The sequence below is a fragment of the Alosa pseudoharengus genome, unplaced genomic scaffold, assembly GCF_046254945.1.
Source record: "Alosa pseudoharengus isolate Yale_2024_CS ecotype anadromous, Long Island Sound unplaced genomic scaffold, YU_APseudo_1.1 YU_APseudo_1.1_scf_6, whole genome shotgun sequence".
In the NCBI taxonomy this organism is placed as follows: Eukaryota; Metazoa; Chordata; class Actinopteri; order Clupeiformes; family Clupeidae; genus Alosa; species Alosa pseudoharengus.
In genome coordinates, this window is record NW_027468848.1 from 16,906,828 (window position 1) to 16,921,893 (window position 15,066).

General features: G+C 40.3%; 1 protein-coding gene and 2 long non-coding RNA genes across 3 annotated transcripts in view; 2 read left to right on the plus strand and 1 right to left on the minus strand.

Moving 5' to 3' along the window:
• Positions 1–2,828: 2,828 nt before the first annotated feature.
• On the plus strand, positions 2,829–3,788 carry LOC143106202 (uncharacterized). Its single transcript, XR_012983646.1, has 2 exons — positions 2,829–3,232; positions 3,326–3,788. It is a non-coding gene; the product is annotated as an uncharacterized LOC143106202 (long non-coding RNA).
• Positions 3,789–6,587: 2,799 nt separating this feature from the next.
• LOC143105721 (uncharacterized) lies at positions 6,588–11,115 on the minus strand. Its single transcript, XR_012983524.1, has 6 exons — positions 11,000–11,115; positions 9,631–9,724; positions 9,014–9,083; positions 8,392–8,506; positions 7,476–7,567; positions 6,588–7,379 (listed from the first exon to the last, which is right to left on the minus strand). It is a non-coding gene; the product is annotated as an uncharacterized LOC143105721 (long non-coding RNA).
• Positions 11,116–12,847: 1,732 nt separating this feature from the next.
• rfk (riboflavin kinase) overlaps positions 12,848–15,066 on the plus strand; it is a 5,643-nt gene continuing 3,424 nt past the window's right edge. The window contains exons 1-2 of the mRNA XM_076270497.1: positions 12,848–13,403; positions 14,239–14,390. Of these exons, the coding sequence (XP_076126612.1) occupies positions 13,322–13,403; positions 14,239–14,390 (234 nt within the window). The 5' untranslated portion in view covers positions 12,848–13,321. The remainder of the gene's footprint in view (positions 13,404–14,238; positions 14,391–15,066) is intronic.

The window sequence follows — 15,066 nt, forward strand, 5'->3', positions numbered from 1 at the left end:
AAAACAGCTCTCTCACTTGTTGTGTTGGTTACTTTTTCAACCAGTGCACACTGGCATTCCTCACAGAGCGAGAAGCCGATGACCCTTTTCGCTATGTATCCTGCCAGGTGGTAGAGGACACAAGACTCGGTCTTTGTGAGGTCAGGTGGTGATGGGTCTACCAGCTGCTCCACTCTCACAACCTCAGAAGCACTGCAGTTGCTGTTCTTGCTGTCCAAGAAGTCCGCCAAGTGGTCTGATGCATCATCCAGGTAACTGCCAGTATGCGTTGTCGAGAGGAACTGCCCTACAGTGACAGCCCGTAGTGCATAGTGGAACTCCACAGGTGTCGGGACTGAGTTCCTCTGACGTATGCAAGAAAAAGTATTTTCTAGGCAGTCCTGAGTGAACCGGCTTGTTAGGACAAATTTGTGCCCCTGTCTCAACAGAGCTTGCTGGACCTCCAGGATCGTTGTTGTGGCCATCACCAGTCCTGTCTGGACTGGTTTCCAGCTGCCCTGGGGACCGATCTTCAGGCCCTGAAAAAGATGGACCGAGTCACGGAGGAAGCTGATGGCCTTTTCATACTCTTCCATCTTGAAGTGACTGAGGGCAGTGCGGGACGACATGAGGTCAAACCAGTGGTCCATCTTATCCAAAAACCATGCCGTTGTAAGGTAGGACTCTGGTCTGCGCTCCTCCTGTACCATGTACCTCAGGGCGGCACTTGTTGCTTTGCTGAACACATGCATTGCTGAACTCACCTTCATTTTTTCAAAATGGCTAGGCTCTAGGACACCTCTGGACAAATTGGGTGCCAGCTTAAGTACCATGCCCTCTTGGAAGGACACCAGATCCTTTAAAGGGGCAACAGAGACCTCACTGGACGCCAGCTGCTCCTTTTCCACCACATCCTGAGGTATGGTGATGATGTGACCACGGATAATGGCACTCTTCAAGTTTTTGACGAGATGAGGAACGTCAGGCATGAAATGGAGGCGCTGGTTTGGCTCAACAGGATACTGGATCCATGGTTTGTCATAGGTCACCCCAAAGGACTTCCACATTGCTCTATTGGGGCTCCCCATGTCTGTGGTGATGTTAAGCACATGAAGCCCTACAGATGCTGCCGCTTCAACAATGCTGACTATGATGGGCCGGTAAACTGCACCATTGGTGGAATTGCCGCTGTAGTGGTAAGCCACGACTTGTTTCCACCGCGTTGTAGCTCCAGCCAGCATAAACACCAGTGCATGCGTCGCTTGTCCTTGGTGGTCAGGCAGCGTGATGTTGCCAAATAGCCTCCCCGTTCCCAGATGGAGCTCCACGCCTGGAGTAATGGACATTTCATCTAAGGAAAGCACACACTCTCTCTTCATTTCACTCATGCCAACTGCCTTCAGCCTCAGCATCTCAAACACTTCCCCCAAAACTCCCGGCTCCAGCTTTACATGTTGCATCCTCCTTTGCAGCGTGCGGATGTTAGGCAGTGGAATTTGCATTTGCTGGAGGGTTTTATAACCGGTGGTGCCAGCGGTAAATCTTATTTTTATAGCTTTTTTAATTGTCTCCTTTCCCCACCGTATTCCTCTCTTCTTTTCCTGTCCAAGGGCTGTCATTTGGTCTCTGTTAAACATTTGGGTGAACTTCTGATTAACTAAATTGTTCCTCTTTCTTAGCGCCAAATTAATTCTTTTTTGCTGTGCTAGAGCCCTCTCTGCTCTCCTTCTCAGTAACTTCTCCATTTTAAGTTGCCTTATTAGGTCCTCCACAATTGCACTATTAGACCCTGGCAGTCTGGTCCCTGGAGCACCTGGCCCTGGCAAAGTTGGTTCGTCGTTGCTGGCTCCTGACTGACTGGCCCTCGGCACACACATCCCTGGATCACCTGCCCCTGGTAAAGTAGCCTCTTGGTAGCTCTCTCTGTCTCCTGTCATGTCCCTTTCCTTGCCCTCAAAATCCACCTCAATTTCTCCCTCAACCTCTGTAACAATAACAAGGTAATGTTGCTGTTATATGTATTTTGCCTTTGCATTTGCACCTACTGTTATCTTCAATATAAGGGTACACTACACTCCTATAGAAAATAAATTAAAGCGAAACATTACTGTAATGTGAATCAAATCATCTGCCACAATCAGAAACCAAAAAAATGTATAAACTCATCTACTGGCAATGGTTAATTTGGTAGAAATTTGTAGATTATCTACATTCTGTATGCAAATCCTCAGAGAATCCCTGAAGCTGGATGTACTAATTTGAATGTAATGTCTCATTAGGAGTGTAGTCTATCCTTGAATTACATTAAATGGGGAATATTGTTGCATTGTTGCTGCATGTATCATACCGAAGTTTAATTTGCCGTATGTGTGGTCTGTTATACTTTGGGTTGGTGCTGGTGGCACCCTTCCAGAACGGGGTTTCCTCCTCTTCGGCTTAGGCCGATGAAGGAATATTGTTGGCACAGCATCTGGCCTCAACTTCAACTTGCCTCCGGTTTTTGTGGCAGTGAATTGGTCATCTTCAAAGTGTACCTGAAGGTAGGCTTGTAAGATCAGTTTCCATTGCACTTCAGATATCAGCAAAGTCATAATTCTCTACACTTAGAAATATGATGCCCTTTAAAATGCTTGCAAGTGATGTCACCTCTGAACATTACTTACATGACAGTTTTCGGCTGTTGCTGGTCCCGGTCATTTGCAGGTTTTTGCGGCTGACCATTGTCATCCATCTTTTCAATCGATCTTTGTCCTTGGGGAAGCCATACATGCGGTAACCCTTCTCGGACCGATTGGTGCATCCAAATGCTGCACATCCAACCATGGTATGACCACTGATCTACAAAATGTTAGTTGTAACCAATGAACCACGACACCATTGAACATCACAGAGAGCGGGTGACAACTTTTCCTCAACCACCTATGCCCTCTGACTTTTGAGAATAGGTCAGAGAGGTCAGAGTTCATAACCAAACAAGGATCCTCCCTCCCTCTCTCCTCAACCACTTTTGAATTTGCTCAGGGCTATTTTAAGTGTGGTAAAGTATAGTATATTTGCGACATTATAATATGCTGTGAATGGTTTGCCCTATATATAGTGTAACCTGCTGTGTCCATTGTTGAATCTATTGTCGCCCTATTTCGCTTCATCTGCTTTTTAGTGTCCAGGACACAGATGAAGAGGATGTTAGTATGCGTTGTCGAGAGGAACTGCCCTACAGTGACTGGCCATAGTGCATAGTGGGACTCCACAGGTGTGAGTCTGATGTATGCAAGAGAAAGTATTTTTCTAGGCAGTCCTGAATGAACTGGCTTGAATGAACATATTTGTGCCCCTGTCTCAACAGATCTTGCTGGACCACCAGTATCGTTGTTGTGGCCATCACAGGTTTCAGTGGAGCCCCCCCCCCAAAAAAAAAAAATGGTTAGGATACCTGTTCTTAACGCCTGTTTACACATTTGTTGTTCTTGTTCACACATACTGTACGTATGTTTGTTGATATTATTCATGCTTGTTCCTTGTTCATGCTTGTTCCCATTTTTTTTGTTCCACACTGTTCATTTTTATCTTATGCCAGGTACCTTTATTATTAATGTTGTCCTTCCTTTCAGCCCTGATGCACTCTGAAGCCTGATGTATGTGGAGGATTTTTTTTAAATGTATTAATCACTTATAATATTCCTCCCTGTTCCTTCACTTTGTTCTTGTTTTTCCAGTTAGATACACACATTTACACACACACACACACACACACACACATCTTGTTGTCTCACTCAATATTTTTTATTAAACAATATTTGATTCATTCATCCAAGCTTAATGAGTTGTTATTCTTTAATATATTTGATTCTTTGTGCATGGCTTAGTATTAAAATTATCATGGTTGTGTGGTCAACTCCTGCCTCATCAGAAAAAGTGGGTGTAAATGCTGAATGGACTGTTCTTTCTCTAAAAAGCAAAAAGCTACAACGGAGTCCAATGGGAGTGTTGCCTGTCACTGTTCTCTATCACTCTCTCTGCAGCTAACCTTACTCTTACTCTGTGCATTAACCCAGAGACGTAGAGAAAAATCTTAATAGCTCTGCACTTACCTATAGACCCAAACATATAAGCATAATGCTTTTGATAATATGTGAATGGCTTAATCTTAAAATTATATTCTTAGTCTTAACATGATCATGTTTCACGTTGTGGTCTGGGGGTGACCACTTATCAGAAGCTAGCTGCTAGGCGAATGCTGAATGGACCACGGCAGACAACGCTACCACAAAGGTAAGCTAATGGCTGAATCGGAATTTATAAGCAAAATAACGGTAATCAATAATACAGCCCAGTCGCGATAAAATGAAAATCATGAGACATCTGTCATCACATGAATGGTATGGAAAAGAAAACTTAAATTAGAGCCGTTCTAGCCTGTACTCCTGTCCATGCAAACATGAACATAAGCTTTTCCCTCCAAAAATGTAAAACGTATCTAAGTAATATACAGCTTTCGTTGTCACCCTGCCTCTCAAAATGGAAAACTGACATTAACAAATATGTAATCATGCAATAACAGCTGAAAAAGTAGTAGGGTGTATGTTTATATATATATTTACCGTTAAATAACGCAATCGCTGCTGTCTGTCCCATAGAAGAACATGACAGCCAGCGTATGTTTTGGAACTATAGCGGTTTACACGAACCACGTGACTGCCCTGGCGGCGACATCAAAGAGTGTCGCAACTCTTTCTCTCTATGGCTCTGGTCTAGCGTAGTCTTCCAATTTTTTAAGAAGCTGCCGGCCTCTTTTCAGTGGAATTGAGCTGGAACCAGTTTAAACCAGTGGCAATAAAGTTAGCTTTGTCATCTTGACTGACATCCCAAAGACATTTTAAAATTCCGTGCATTTTGGCTACAGCATGGCTTAACACCATTCAAAACATACAGACTAAAGCTATAAGGCAAAGTAAGCTAGCAACGTTAAATTGTCTAACGTTAGCTTTATATACAAGCGGCACAGCCAGTGATGTAACTTACAAGTAGCTAACATTAACTAGCTAGCTAACTTTATGTGCTGCTTCGTCAGGTTGTTCAATGATATATTGAGTCTAAAAATATGCAAGAACGTTAGCAAATTACCAAAATGCCAATGTACCTTCTCTGAGTTTTCGTGGTGGCAAGTTCTGCACAATCCTTCATACCCACACACCGTTTCACTTGGTTTCACTGGGCGCCAAATCTAGACTGCATTTTCTGGTAGGAGTCTTCTGCACGCGAGTTTGTCACGTCCGACCATCATAGACCTCTGGAGTCTAACTTGATTTCTCTAACTTGCTAACAAGTGGCAAGTTAGCTCTGGGGTAGCAAAAATCTAATTGTGCCGCCTTCACTTACCATTGATTATAATATCTACTCGAAGGTTGAAGACAAAAGTGCGTTCAGGAAAACGTCTGCGTCTCCGATTTCGTCGTCTCCCTGCGCGAGAATTTAACAGGTGATCTCCTTATATGGGCATAGATGGTAGCTTTTTTGTAGGCGAACTTCCGAACTTCAGAGGTCTGTCAGAGCATCGTCATGTGTGGTGGCCTACTGTTTGCAAATGTGAACTTGAAAATATGTGCAATTAAAACAAATAAGCCAATGAAAATCATTTGAGAATTGTTGTAGCACAGCTAGAGCTCTTACAGATAAGACTTATTTATAAAACAAATAGGTCTGGATGAGCATTACATTCGTTCACTTAGAGAGCTCTCTGATGGATAAGCCTGAGTAAAATATGAGATATATAAATTGAGCAAGTCTGAGTATTGTATAAGCCTTTGCTGAGATCTCTTTTGTAAATCAAAAAAGGACTAAACTGAGATGACTAGAATGAGAACAGTTCAAGCTTGTGAAGAGATCTCTTTTACAGAACTGATGGAGCCTAATCTGAGATTTACCAAAAAGATCTGAAATGAGAATTGCATGAGTTTACAGAGAGAGCTCTCTGGTGGATCGGCCTGAGTAAAATATGAGATGTATAAATTAGACAACACTGAGCATTATTTAAAATATTGATGAGATCTCATTTGTAGATTAAAGGGAGTCTACACTGAGATAACTTAACTCTTTTGCTCCAGAGAAAACCTGAGAAGCGGGAGACAAAAGCAATAATCTCATTTTTATATCACTGTGATCTCATTATTGTCTAGGAGAAACAATTGAGAAAGAGAGGAGCTCTCATTTTAACATTTTCTTTCCTCTGGGAATGTGTGGTGGGCCATATACTGTACACTGATGCACAGTAAATCGGCCAGTGTTAATTTTACTCTACGGGTGTTAATTTTAACACTATTCCAGAGTTTATATAATCCTCACTCATCAGTGTTAAAATAACACTTGCCATAGTGTTGCCATATTAACACTAGCCTAGTGTTTTATAATTAACTCTATCAGAGTTAAAATTAACTCTATTGGAGTGTATCATTAACTCCATCAGTGATTCATAATTAACTCTTATCAGAGTTTCAAAATTAACTCTATTGGAGTAATGAATTTATTAATTAATTAGTTTCTAGAGCCATATATTTATCAAAATAAACATATTAAACAAACCACAGCAAATTAATTACTTTTCTTTTTTTATTAACATTTGCCATGATATGGCTCAAATCAATGCGCAGAGGTACAATATATATGTCAAAGTTTGGTCCATAAGCATTTTGTTGAGCAAAGGCCTTATACTCATACAAATCATTGACTAACAATAAAACAGTGTTCCTCACAATCCATAACCACATATGCATGAAAATGCTCTGCAACACTGAGTAAACATTTCATAAACAAGAAATAAAACAATATAATCAAGAGATTTTTTACAATTTGACAAACTTGTGTTTTGCTTCAAACCTATTACTAGAGATGTGCAATAATGGGCCAATTTTCCATAAGCAAGACAGATAATGCACCATGAAGTGATGTTACATGTGGGTATACCCAAAGTCCTTTTAGGCAAGTCCCTCCACTCAGCAGCCATATTGCAACACATTTTGGGCACTTATCGGGCATCTATTTTGGCAGGCTTCACAACACCAATCTTGCTCTAGCGGCAAGATCACAACACATGATTGGCACAATCAATGTCTTCACAACACACCACATGATTGGCTCAGTGTATTCACATGTCCACGTTTTGTCACGGAGGGGGGTGTGATATATGTAAACAACACCATACGTTACAAACTAACCCCATGCATTTCTATGGAGGATTTTTTGAGTGCTGTGTCTCCTCATTAGAAAGTCTACCTCCTTAAAAAGCTCATGGTGTTCATGTATTCCAAGGCTCCCGAGCTGTTCTTGACCAAACGCTGCGACGCTCGTTGCTTTAGGCGCCATGCCAGATAGCCTGTCCCTCTTCCAGCATCGTAGAAGTGTTCCTGCAAAATAATGTGGGCAAGAACTATGATTATCCAGATCAATAGTTGAACATTATTATTATATATAACCTTAAATGGAAATGAGTAAAATCTTACATAGCCATTGGTGGAGTAAGGATCCCTGAGATTAGGAAACAGTCACAATGCCGAGTGCATATCTTTTTCTTTGACTACGTACTGGTATCCTTCTAAAAACAATAGGAAAATGATATTAGATATATTCAGACAACATTACAAGCTATAAAATGGAAGAGTGATTAAACATGCATTACATTAGATTTGGCTAACACATTTTTAACCAAAGCGACTAACATGGTAGCAGTTTAAGTTTTAAAGCAATTCTCTCAACAATTTAAAAACAGTAGAGTACAGTAAGAATAAGTGCATCAGTGAGTGCTGTTTTTAAACAGTTGAGTGTCAGTTCAAGACAGGTGGTAAGTACTAGGATCAGCAAGACTTGTTGTAAGTAGTGCTATGAGAGGAGATGTTCTCTAAAGAGCTGTGTCTTCAGGAGTTTTTTGAAAATGGAGCCACTGTGTAGTTGGTAATAGATATTCCTACAGCTAAGGTTCTGCCTTATAGCATTTATCAACCCCACAATCACCAGTTCAATATTGTTTTTACATAGCAATTCTATTACCAAATACCTGGATTAAAAGACATCAATTTAGGGTTTTCTTGTCACTCTGCAGGCAGGTTGTGTGAGGCTATATGTGCACAATAATGATTTTTCATTTTATTTCACATTACATTATTCACCCTATTACATGCACTCTATTTTTCTCACTCAAACAGTCAATTGTGATGTTATGTTACACTGTTCTCTCACTTTGAATGAATGGAACGATAACATTGGATCAATGTAAAAATGGCACTACCTAAGTCTGAGTAGGGATGTCCTGAGATAACCCCACCCATGGAATCCCTCTCGTTCAGTCAGAAAATAGTTCATAGTTTGACTGGACCTAACTGTTGTATACAATTAGATTAATTTATTCAAAACAAAACATACCCATGGACCAGGATATTCAGAAGATGCCTTCTTGTACAGTGTGTCAAGGTGCTCTACTATACTCCTCCATTATTTCCTCTCCCATTTAACTCTTCTCCAGAACCTCCTGGGCCATCTATGCGTAAAAAAAGAAACAATAACAGTGATACACTTGTAAAGAGAAAACTTACATGCACCCTCTAAAAAGTGTAACTCCAGAGTACAAACAAGAAAGCTAAGGGGGCAGCTAGAACGTCAAAAAACAAACGCTATTTAATACCACTGATAGTGCTCAAAATATAATTACACTTCTGTGGTTGTGTGATGAGGGTCTCTACAGACAAACAGAAGTATTGTAAACTTGTAAAGTGTACAGAGAGGTTATAACAAGACCTGTATCTGAAGGAAGCAAATTGCTTGGCTTCGTGTTCCAGTAGCATGAAATCAGTGGGATTTTGATCTTGCAGCACTGGATCTGCAAGCAGATCTGACTGAATCTAATAAACATACTTTACGTTCAGCCAGATCAGTGCAGAGCTGCAAGATTGAATGTGCCCACTGATGAGACACTACCGGAACACAAAGCTAGGCTTCTGCATTTTGGAGACGAGACAGACAAGGATTTCTCCTTTTAAATGCTCACCTGTTTGGCCTTTTTCTGCTGAATCTCCTATGGCAGAGGTGTTCTCTTTTGCACCAGTGGATTGATGTGCCTTGTTTGAAGAACAAGAAAAAAAAATTGGAATCTTAAAGGGCTGCTTTAAGAAATTCGGTCTCCGATTTTATTTCACTTAATTCACAAAAGACAAAATCTTTTTTTTTTTTTTAACCTTACCCACTTTATTTGGCGTGAACAACACGTTTCACAATTTTCTTCATCAGGTTTGAACGTGAACCTAAAGCCTTCACGCCAAATAAAGTCAACAAAATATACCCTTCAGTGTGCGATTTATACTAGTTTTTGACTTTTTAATAGTTATACTGCACACCATCAGCACCTGCAAAAGGGCTGTGCACAGGGATTTTGAACCTTGATTGATTTCAAATGTATTTCTTAAAAAGGATCGATCATAAGGATCTGCATTAACTCCAGCCAGGATACAAAGTGTGCATGTGAAATCATTAAGAAACATGCCTATGGTCAGGCTGATTCATAGTCTAAACAAGCTAGAAAAAAGGAAAAAAAAAGCGTTGCAATATGGCCGCCGAGTGGAGGCACTTGCCTAAAAGGACTTTGGCTAAACTCACATAAAACCTCACCTTCTCGAATTAAACTTTGAAAAGAAAAACCAGGCTGCAGTTTGAGGTACTTTTTTCTCCATGGTACTGGACATTGATGAGCATTTTGCTGACCCTGTTAAAACAAAGAAAATGATTACATCAATACAAGAACAACAATGATTTGACTATCAGCAGTATATCAACTAACCAGCAAAGGACTTCTAAACTTTATTCTGACATTATTTACCACAGGTTACCAAATGTTTCAACCGCAAGTGTTTTTGTCTTAAAATATGTTTATATAATCCCTACTTTTTAAGCAACAGTAAGTTGTATTTAAGTAATAACTTAAACTCAAAACTCAACAGTAAGAAAGTATTTAAGTAATAACTTAAATAATTTTATTAGGCAGTAAACTCGTCTACATATTACCATATCCATAAAAAAACTGCTCATAATTTCAGAGAATTAACATTTCTTACTCTGCTCAGCTGTAACGTTATGCCTGATGGACTGAATATCTTTATGCACGTGCTTGCAAGCTAGTATTGAACCACAATTTCTACAAATATCTAAAATTAGTATAAGCTAGCTAACTTCTATACTCTTTGGCTTACCTGCACCCTTTATAAGTTAGGAAACAAAGAAATTGATCTAACCCAAATAAAGCCAACAGACTCTAACAGAAACGAATACCAGTGCCATACAGAGAATGGAGACTGCACCAAACCAACCAGGCTAACGGTTACCTTACACCTCTGTTTGGTAAAATGCCTAACAGTTAAACGAATGCCCTCGTGGTGTCAGCTAATGTTAGCTAGCAGCAATTTTTTTTATAAGCAAGCAATAGTGTTCAGTTCAACCAAACGTCAATGAGTCGACAGACTGTTATAATTAGTCAGTCAACAGATTCATTTGTGCCAGGTGAGCATTTGGCAGCACACTAACGTTAGATCGCTATGAACAGTGGAGTTCTGGCTGTAACTAGTTCTAATGTTAGTCAGCTAGGCTACGTTAGCATGTTAGAGCTATTCCCTCAGTGGGTATTCAAATTCCAACCGCCTTTTCGAATTTCAGAAAGGACTTTCAGACGTTGTTGACTCCAATATTACATTAATGTCAGTTTACAGTTTAAGTATTACAAATTAACATAAACTTAACCATTTCAATTTGATAAGGTTATAACCCACCGAAGTTATGTTAGCTTGCTGGATGTTTTACCAATAATTTTCTGAGCTAGCTAGCGACCTTGCTACTAGCTAGCGACCAAGCTAACGTCACCAATATTTCATAGTAGGTAAAACACGTTGGTATGAAAACATATACCTGTGATGTGACATTACTTAATTGTGTATTTGTCGTAGTTTTCATGCTAGCTTACAGAAGTAGAGGGAACAAATGAATTTACCTTTTACTATCCCACGCTGTACTTCAATGGCGTCCATCTTCTTTTCAAAAATCTCAACTGAAGGACCGGAAGTGTAAATGACTCCACCCCAGAGTTCGTACATTCACACCCACTTAAAACACTAAGTTATGAGTTTTAATGACACCGTGGGTGTACATGTTTGTTCAAACAACTCCCGAAGTTACACTAATTAACACTAATGAACACTGAAAAATATGTCTCTGAAAAATTAACACTTAATAACACTGTCAATTTTACTGTGTGGTTTTATAGTCAGGTATAGTATAAGCAGGAAGCATATATGCCCACGGTTGGCTAAACACAGACTAATGAGTTGCTTACTGATTCTACTTAGTTTAGCTATATAATGGCCTATATGTGATGGCAAGTGACACAACTGGCATTTTCAAGCATCGCTACTTACCCATATCCTCATCACATTTTAAGATCAATAATGGTTGCCAGTAAAGACAAAATGTGTCAGGATATTTTTTATGTCAGGCAGGTAGTAGACTCTAGCATGCCATACTGGAATGAAGTCATGTTTTTGGCCTCATCAGTGTAAAAAAGCCTACTGTATGATCCTTTAATTGACCAACTTTGCTGGACTCCCTTTTATGAGGTCATCATTGTGTCTGGAATGTTTCCTGGAATGTTCATAAATGGAATGTTATAAAAATAACTGTAAATTTGTTTTATTGTATTTAAAGTTGGCATTTTCAAGCAAAAATCATTACTCACTACTTTCTTGCTTCACTTCCCTTTTCTGAAAATTTGGTTAACCTGACATATACACTTTAAGTGCCTTGCTCAAGAGCACTTCAGCCGTTCCTACTGGTCGGGGTTCGAACAGGCAAACATCCGTTTACAAGTCCGAAGCGCTAACCAGTAGGCCACGTCAAAGAAGTTTGAGAAAGACTGGTCTATATAACCTGCATCAGAATGAGGTTTGCAATGGTGCGCCTGAAGGCACAGGTTGAAGACCCAGTCAGTTACGTCACAATATGCACATTTGTGTAAATTCATTCCTACGTAATCACCATGATCAAAATTTAACTTTTTTTTTTACTTTGAATCTTGAAAAAAAAAACATATTGACCTAACTACCGACCCATTTTTTATTTTTTTTGGCTGTTACTGCAAACAAAAATATTTTTAAGGATGGCCTGACTTAAACATTCAAGCCAACCAATGACCTTCTGCACGACAATGCATTGTCAGTGTTGTTACCAAGTGAGTTATCTGGCCAGGTGTGGTAACAGACTATCAAAAGTGTCAAAAGGGCTAGTGATTAGGCTGTATATAGGTTGTATTAGAAAGGTTGAGAAAGGCTTTGCACTGAAATAGGAGGCATGCGAACGTGATGCACTGAACACAGGGAATCTGTCGTGCGGTTGTCATATTTTTTAACTAGGAGGGGGAAAAACAAGATTTTTGTTTTGCTGTCCATTTAAACCAAGGTGCAAACGCTCCAGGGGCCAGAGCTGGCGCTGACAAGGGCTGACAGACTTTTATCAGAAAAGTTTTAATAGGGACTTTTATCTTGCAATTTCATATCGGAACTCGAAACCGTCCACTTCCGATAGGCTTGTCATGGTGAAGTAGGCCAACTACAGTAAAAGTTCACAAAAAAAAAAAAAGTTCACATCAAAACAATGGATTGATGTTTAAAAACGCTTCCTTTTCAAGTGTACTTCAAAATTAAGTATTTCAGGCAATAACATTGGGTGGTAAGAGGGTGTTATTTGTTTGTTTGACTATCATTATTATATAGTCACAAGCGATGTTGCGATAAGGCCTTTTATTTTGAATCTTGTCACAATTATGCTCCGCTTGGTCGGTAGCGAACGTGCGTGCTAAGGTCGTTGATCGCGCAACATAGGGCAGTTTGAGTCATCATCGTTAGCTAACTTACCTACGCACATTACCGGGAAGCGTTGTCGGGAGATGTTCATACTTGGCCACTAAGACGCAAAACGAGCAACTTATGTGTGTTAACCAGATACGTAACGTTAGTTAACCTGAGGTGTCAGTTAAACTTGACAACCGGCAACTCTGTTAGCTGGTTAGCACATTAAATGTTAGTTATTGTTAGATGTCTAATTGTAAAATGTTAGTCTGAGGAAAGCATAAAATCCTTTTGTAATTGAAGAAAGACAGACATTTTTCACATTTCCTTATTTTACTTGAATTAAGCTAATTGAGGGTACGTTTTGTTGCTGACTGAGCCAGACACACTTAACGTTAGGTCCGGCTATCTTGCCAGTCATTTGCTTGATAAGGTGATTAACCCTAACCGAAGGTAGGACCCTTCAAGTCAAAATGAAAAGTCTTCCTTATTTTTGTCGAGGAGAAGTGATTCATGGATTTGGCAGAGGAAGCAAAGACTTAGGTATTCCCACAGGTGAGTTATCATTGAAGATAATTAACGTTAACGTTAGCTACATTATGATTGAGCAATATAAGTTAGCTCATGCTTACATCAGCAATATAAGTTACATGCTTACATTTAACGTTAACGTTACACCAGCCGCTTTCTCGACTATTGCTCTTCTTATTCAGGGATTCGACAGGTTTGGGGCTGCTCTATCCTGTCGTTCCACTTTGAAGATGATTAACAGTGCCCTGTCTTTCGGTGAATTCGAGTCGTTGATGTGTATCTGGACACTGTTAGCAAGATTACGTTACCTTGCCCATAACCTCGTTGGAGATCATATCTAGTATTTCTAGGTGCTTTTCTGACGGCTTCACGTTATTTTTAATTGACAGCTTTTTCAAGAGGTTGTCACTTGTCAGGGGTCTTCGCAGGGTCACTTTTCTGGGTCATATCAAAACCCACCGTCAGTCATGGAGCCAGTGCATCAACGCTGATATTGTGGTCTAACGTTACGCGTGTGACGAGTGTGTCTAGTCTCAAACAGCAATTAGTTAGATGAATTGTTGAGTGAGCTATCAGATCCACTCGTGAGTCCATCTACCGCCCTGGCATGATTGTCGGTTGGTGTTGGTTTCTGTGGTCTGTTCTTAGCAGGCGATGTGCCAGACCTGTCACAGTAGCTGCAGAGGTGGCTGGTTGTTTTGGTTTGTGTTAAGGTTAATGCGGTATTATGTGACCTGTCAATGCCATTTTAATGGTAGTGTTGATGTTTGGACTATATAGTGAGGTGATGGTTGATGAAGATATGTGGAGATTTGTGACATGTAGTAAGTATCTCTCTCTGGCTCTGTGTGCGTTGCAGCAAATTTCCCAACATGCGTAGTGGAGCAGCTTCCGGCAGACATCAGCACAGGCATCTACTACGGCTGGGCCAGGGTGGACAATGGTCCCGTTCACAAGATGGTGATGAGCATTGGCTGGAACCCGTACTTCAAAAACACAATGAAGTCTATGGTGAGAGGCAGTGCGAACAGACACACCCATGCACACACACCCAGTAGAACTATATTATTATACGGCTCTTCACAATGCAAGTAGAATGCTCCATTGACTTGAATGGGATTTCCGAAAGTTCTAGCGGTCATTATTTCTTGGGAAAGGACCTCTGAAAACAAGAATGACCGATGTCAATGGCAACGGAGTTTGCGCTTGGAACTTCATTCCAAAGTGAAAGCAGACGGTTGATCAGCCGTGTTCTAAAGAATGTTTGATTCAAGTTCAGCGTGTGTTGCGAACTATTTGTTTCTCAGCAAAAGCCACGACGAAACGGTAACAAATAAGTGTAAAGAGACATATCATGGAGTTTATTTTTTCGTTTTGGCAAGTAGCCGTATAATAAGCGGGATAATGTATAGAACGCCGGTCATTATGGGAAAATAAGTCCCTTCAGAGCGAAACAAGACGCCTCCGCTGGCGCGTCGGGGTCCGGTTCGCCCTGTCGGGACTTATTTTCCCTATAATGACCGGCGTTCTATACATTATCCCTTACTTAATCACTGATGATTAAGCATTGCAGTCTATTGTGAAACAATATGTTTCACATGTATGCAAAGGTACCTGCACATAATGGGCCAGAGTCCTGTGCAAGGGTTAAGTTTAGTCCTAGACCAAAAGAGAACATCAATTATGA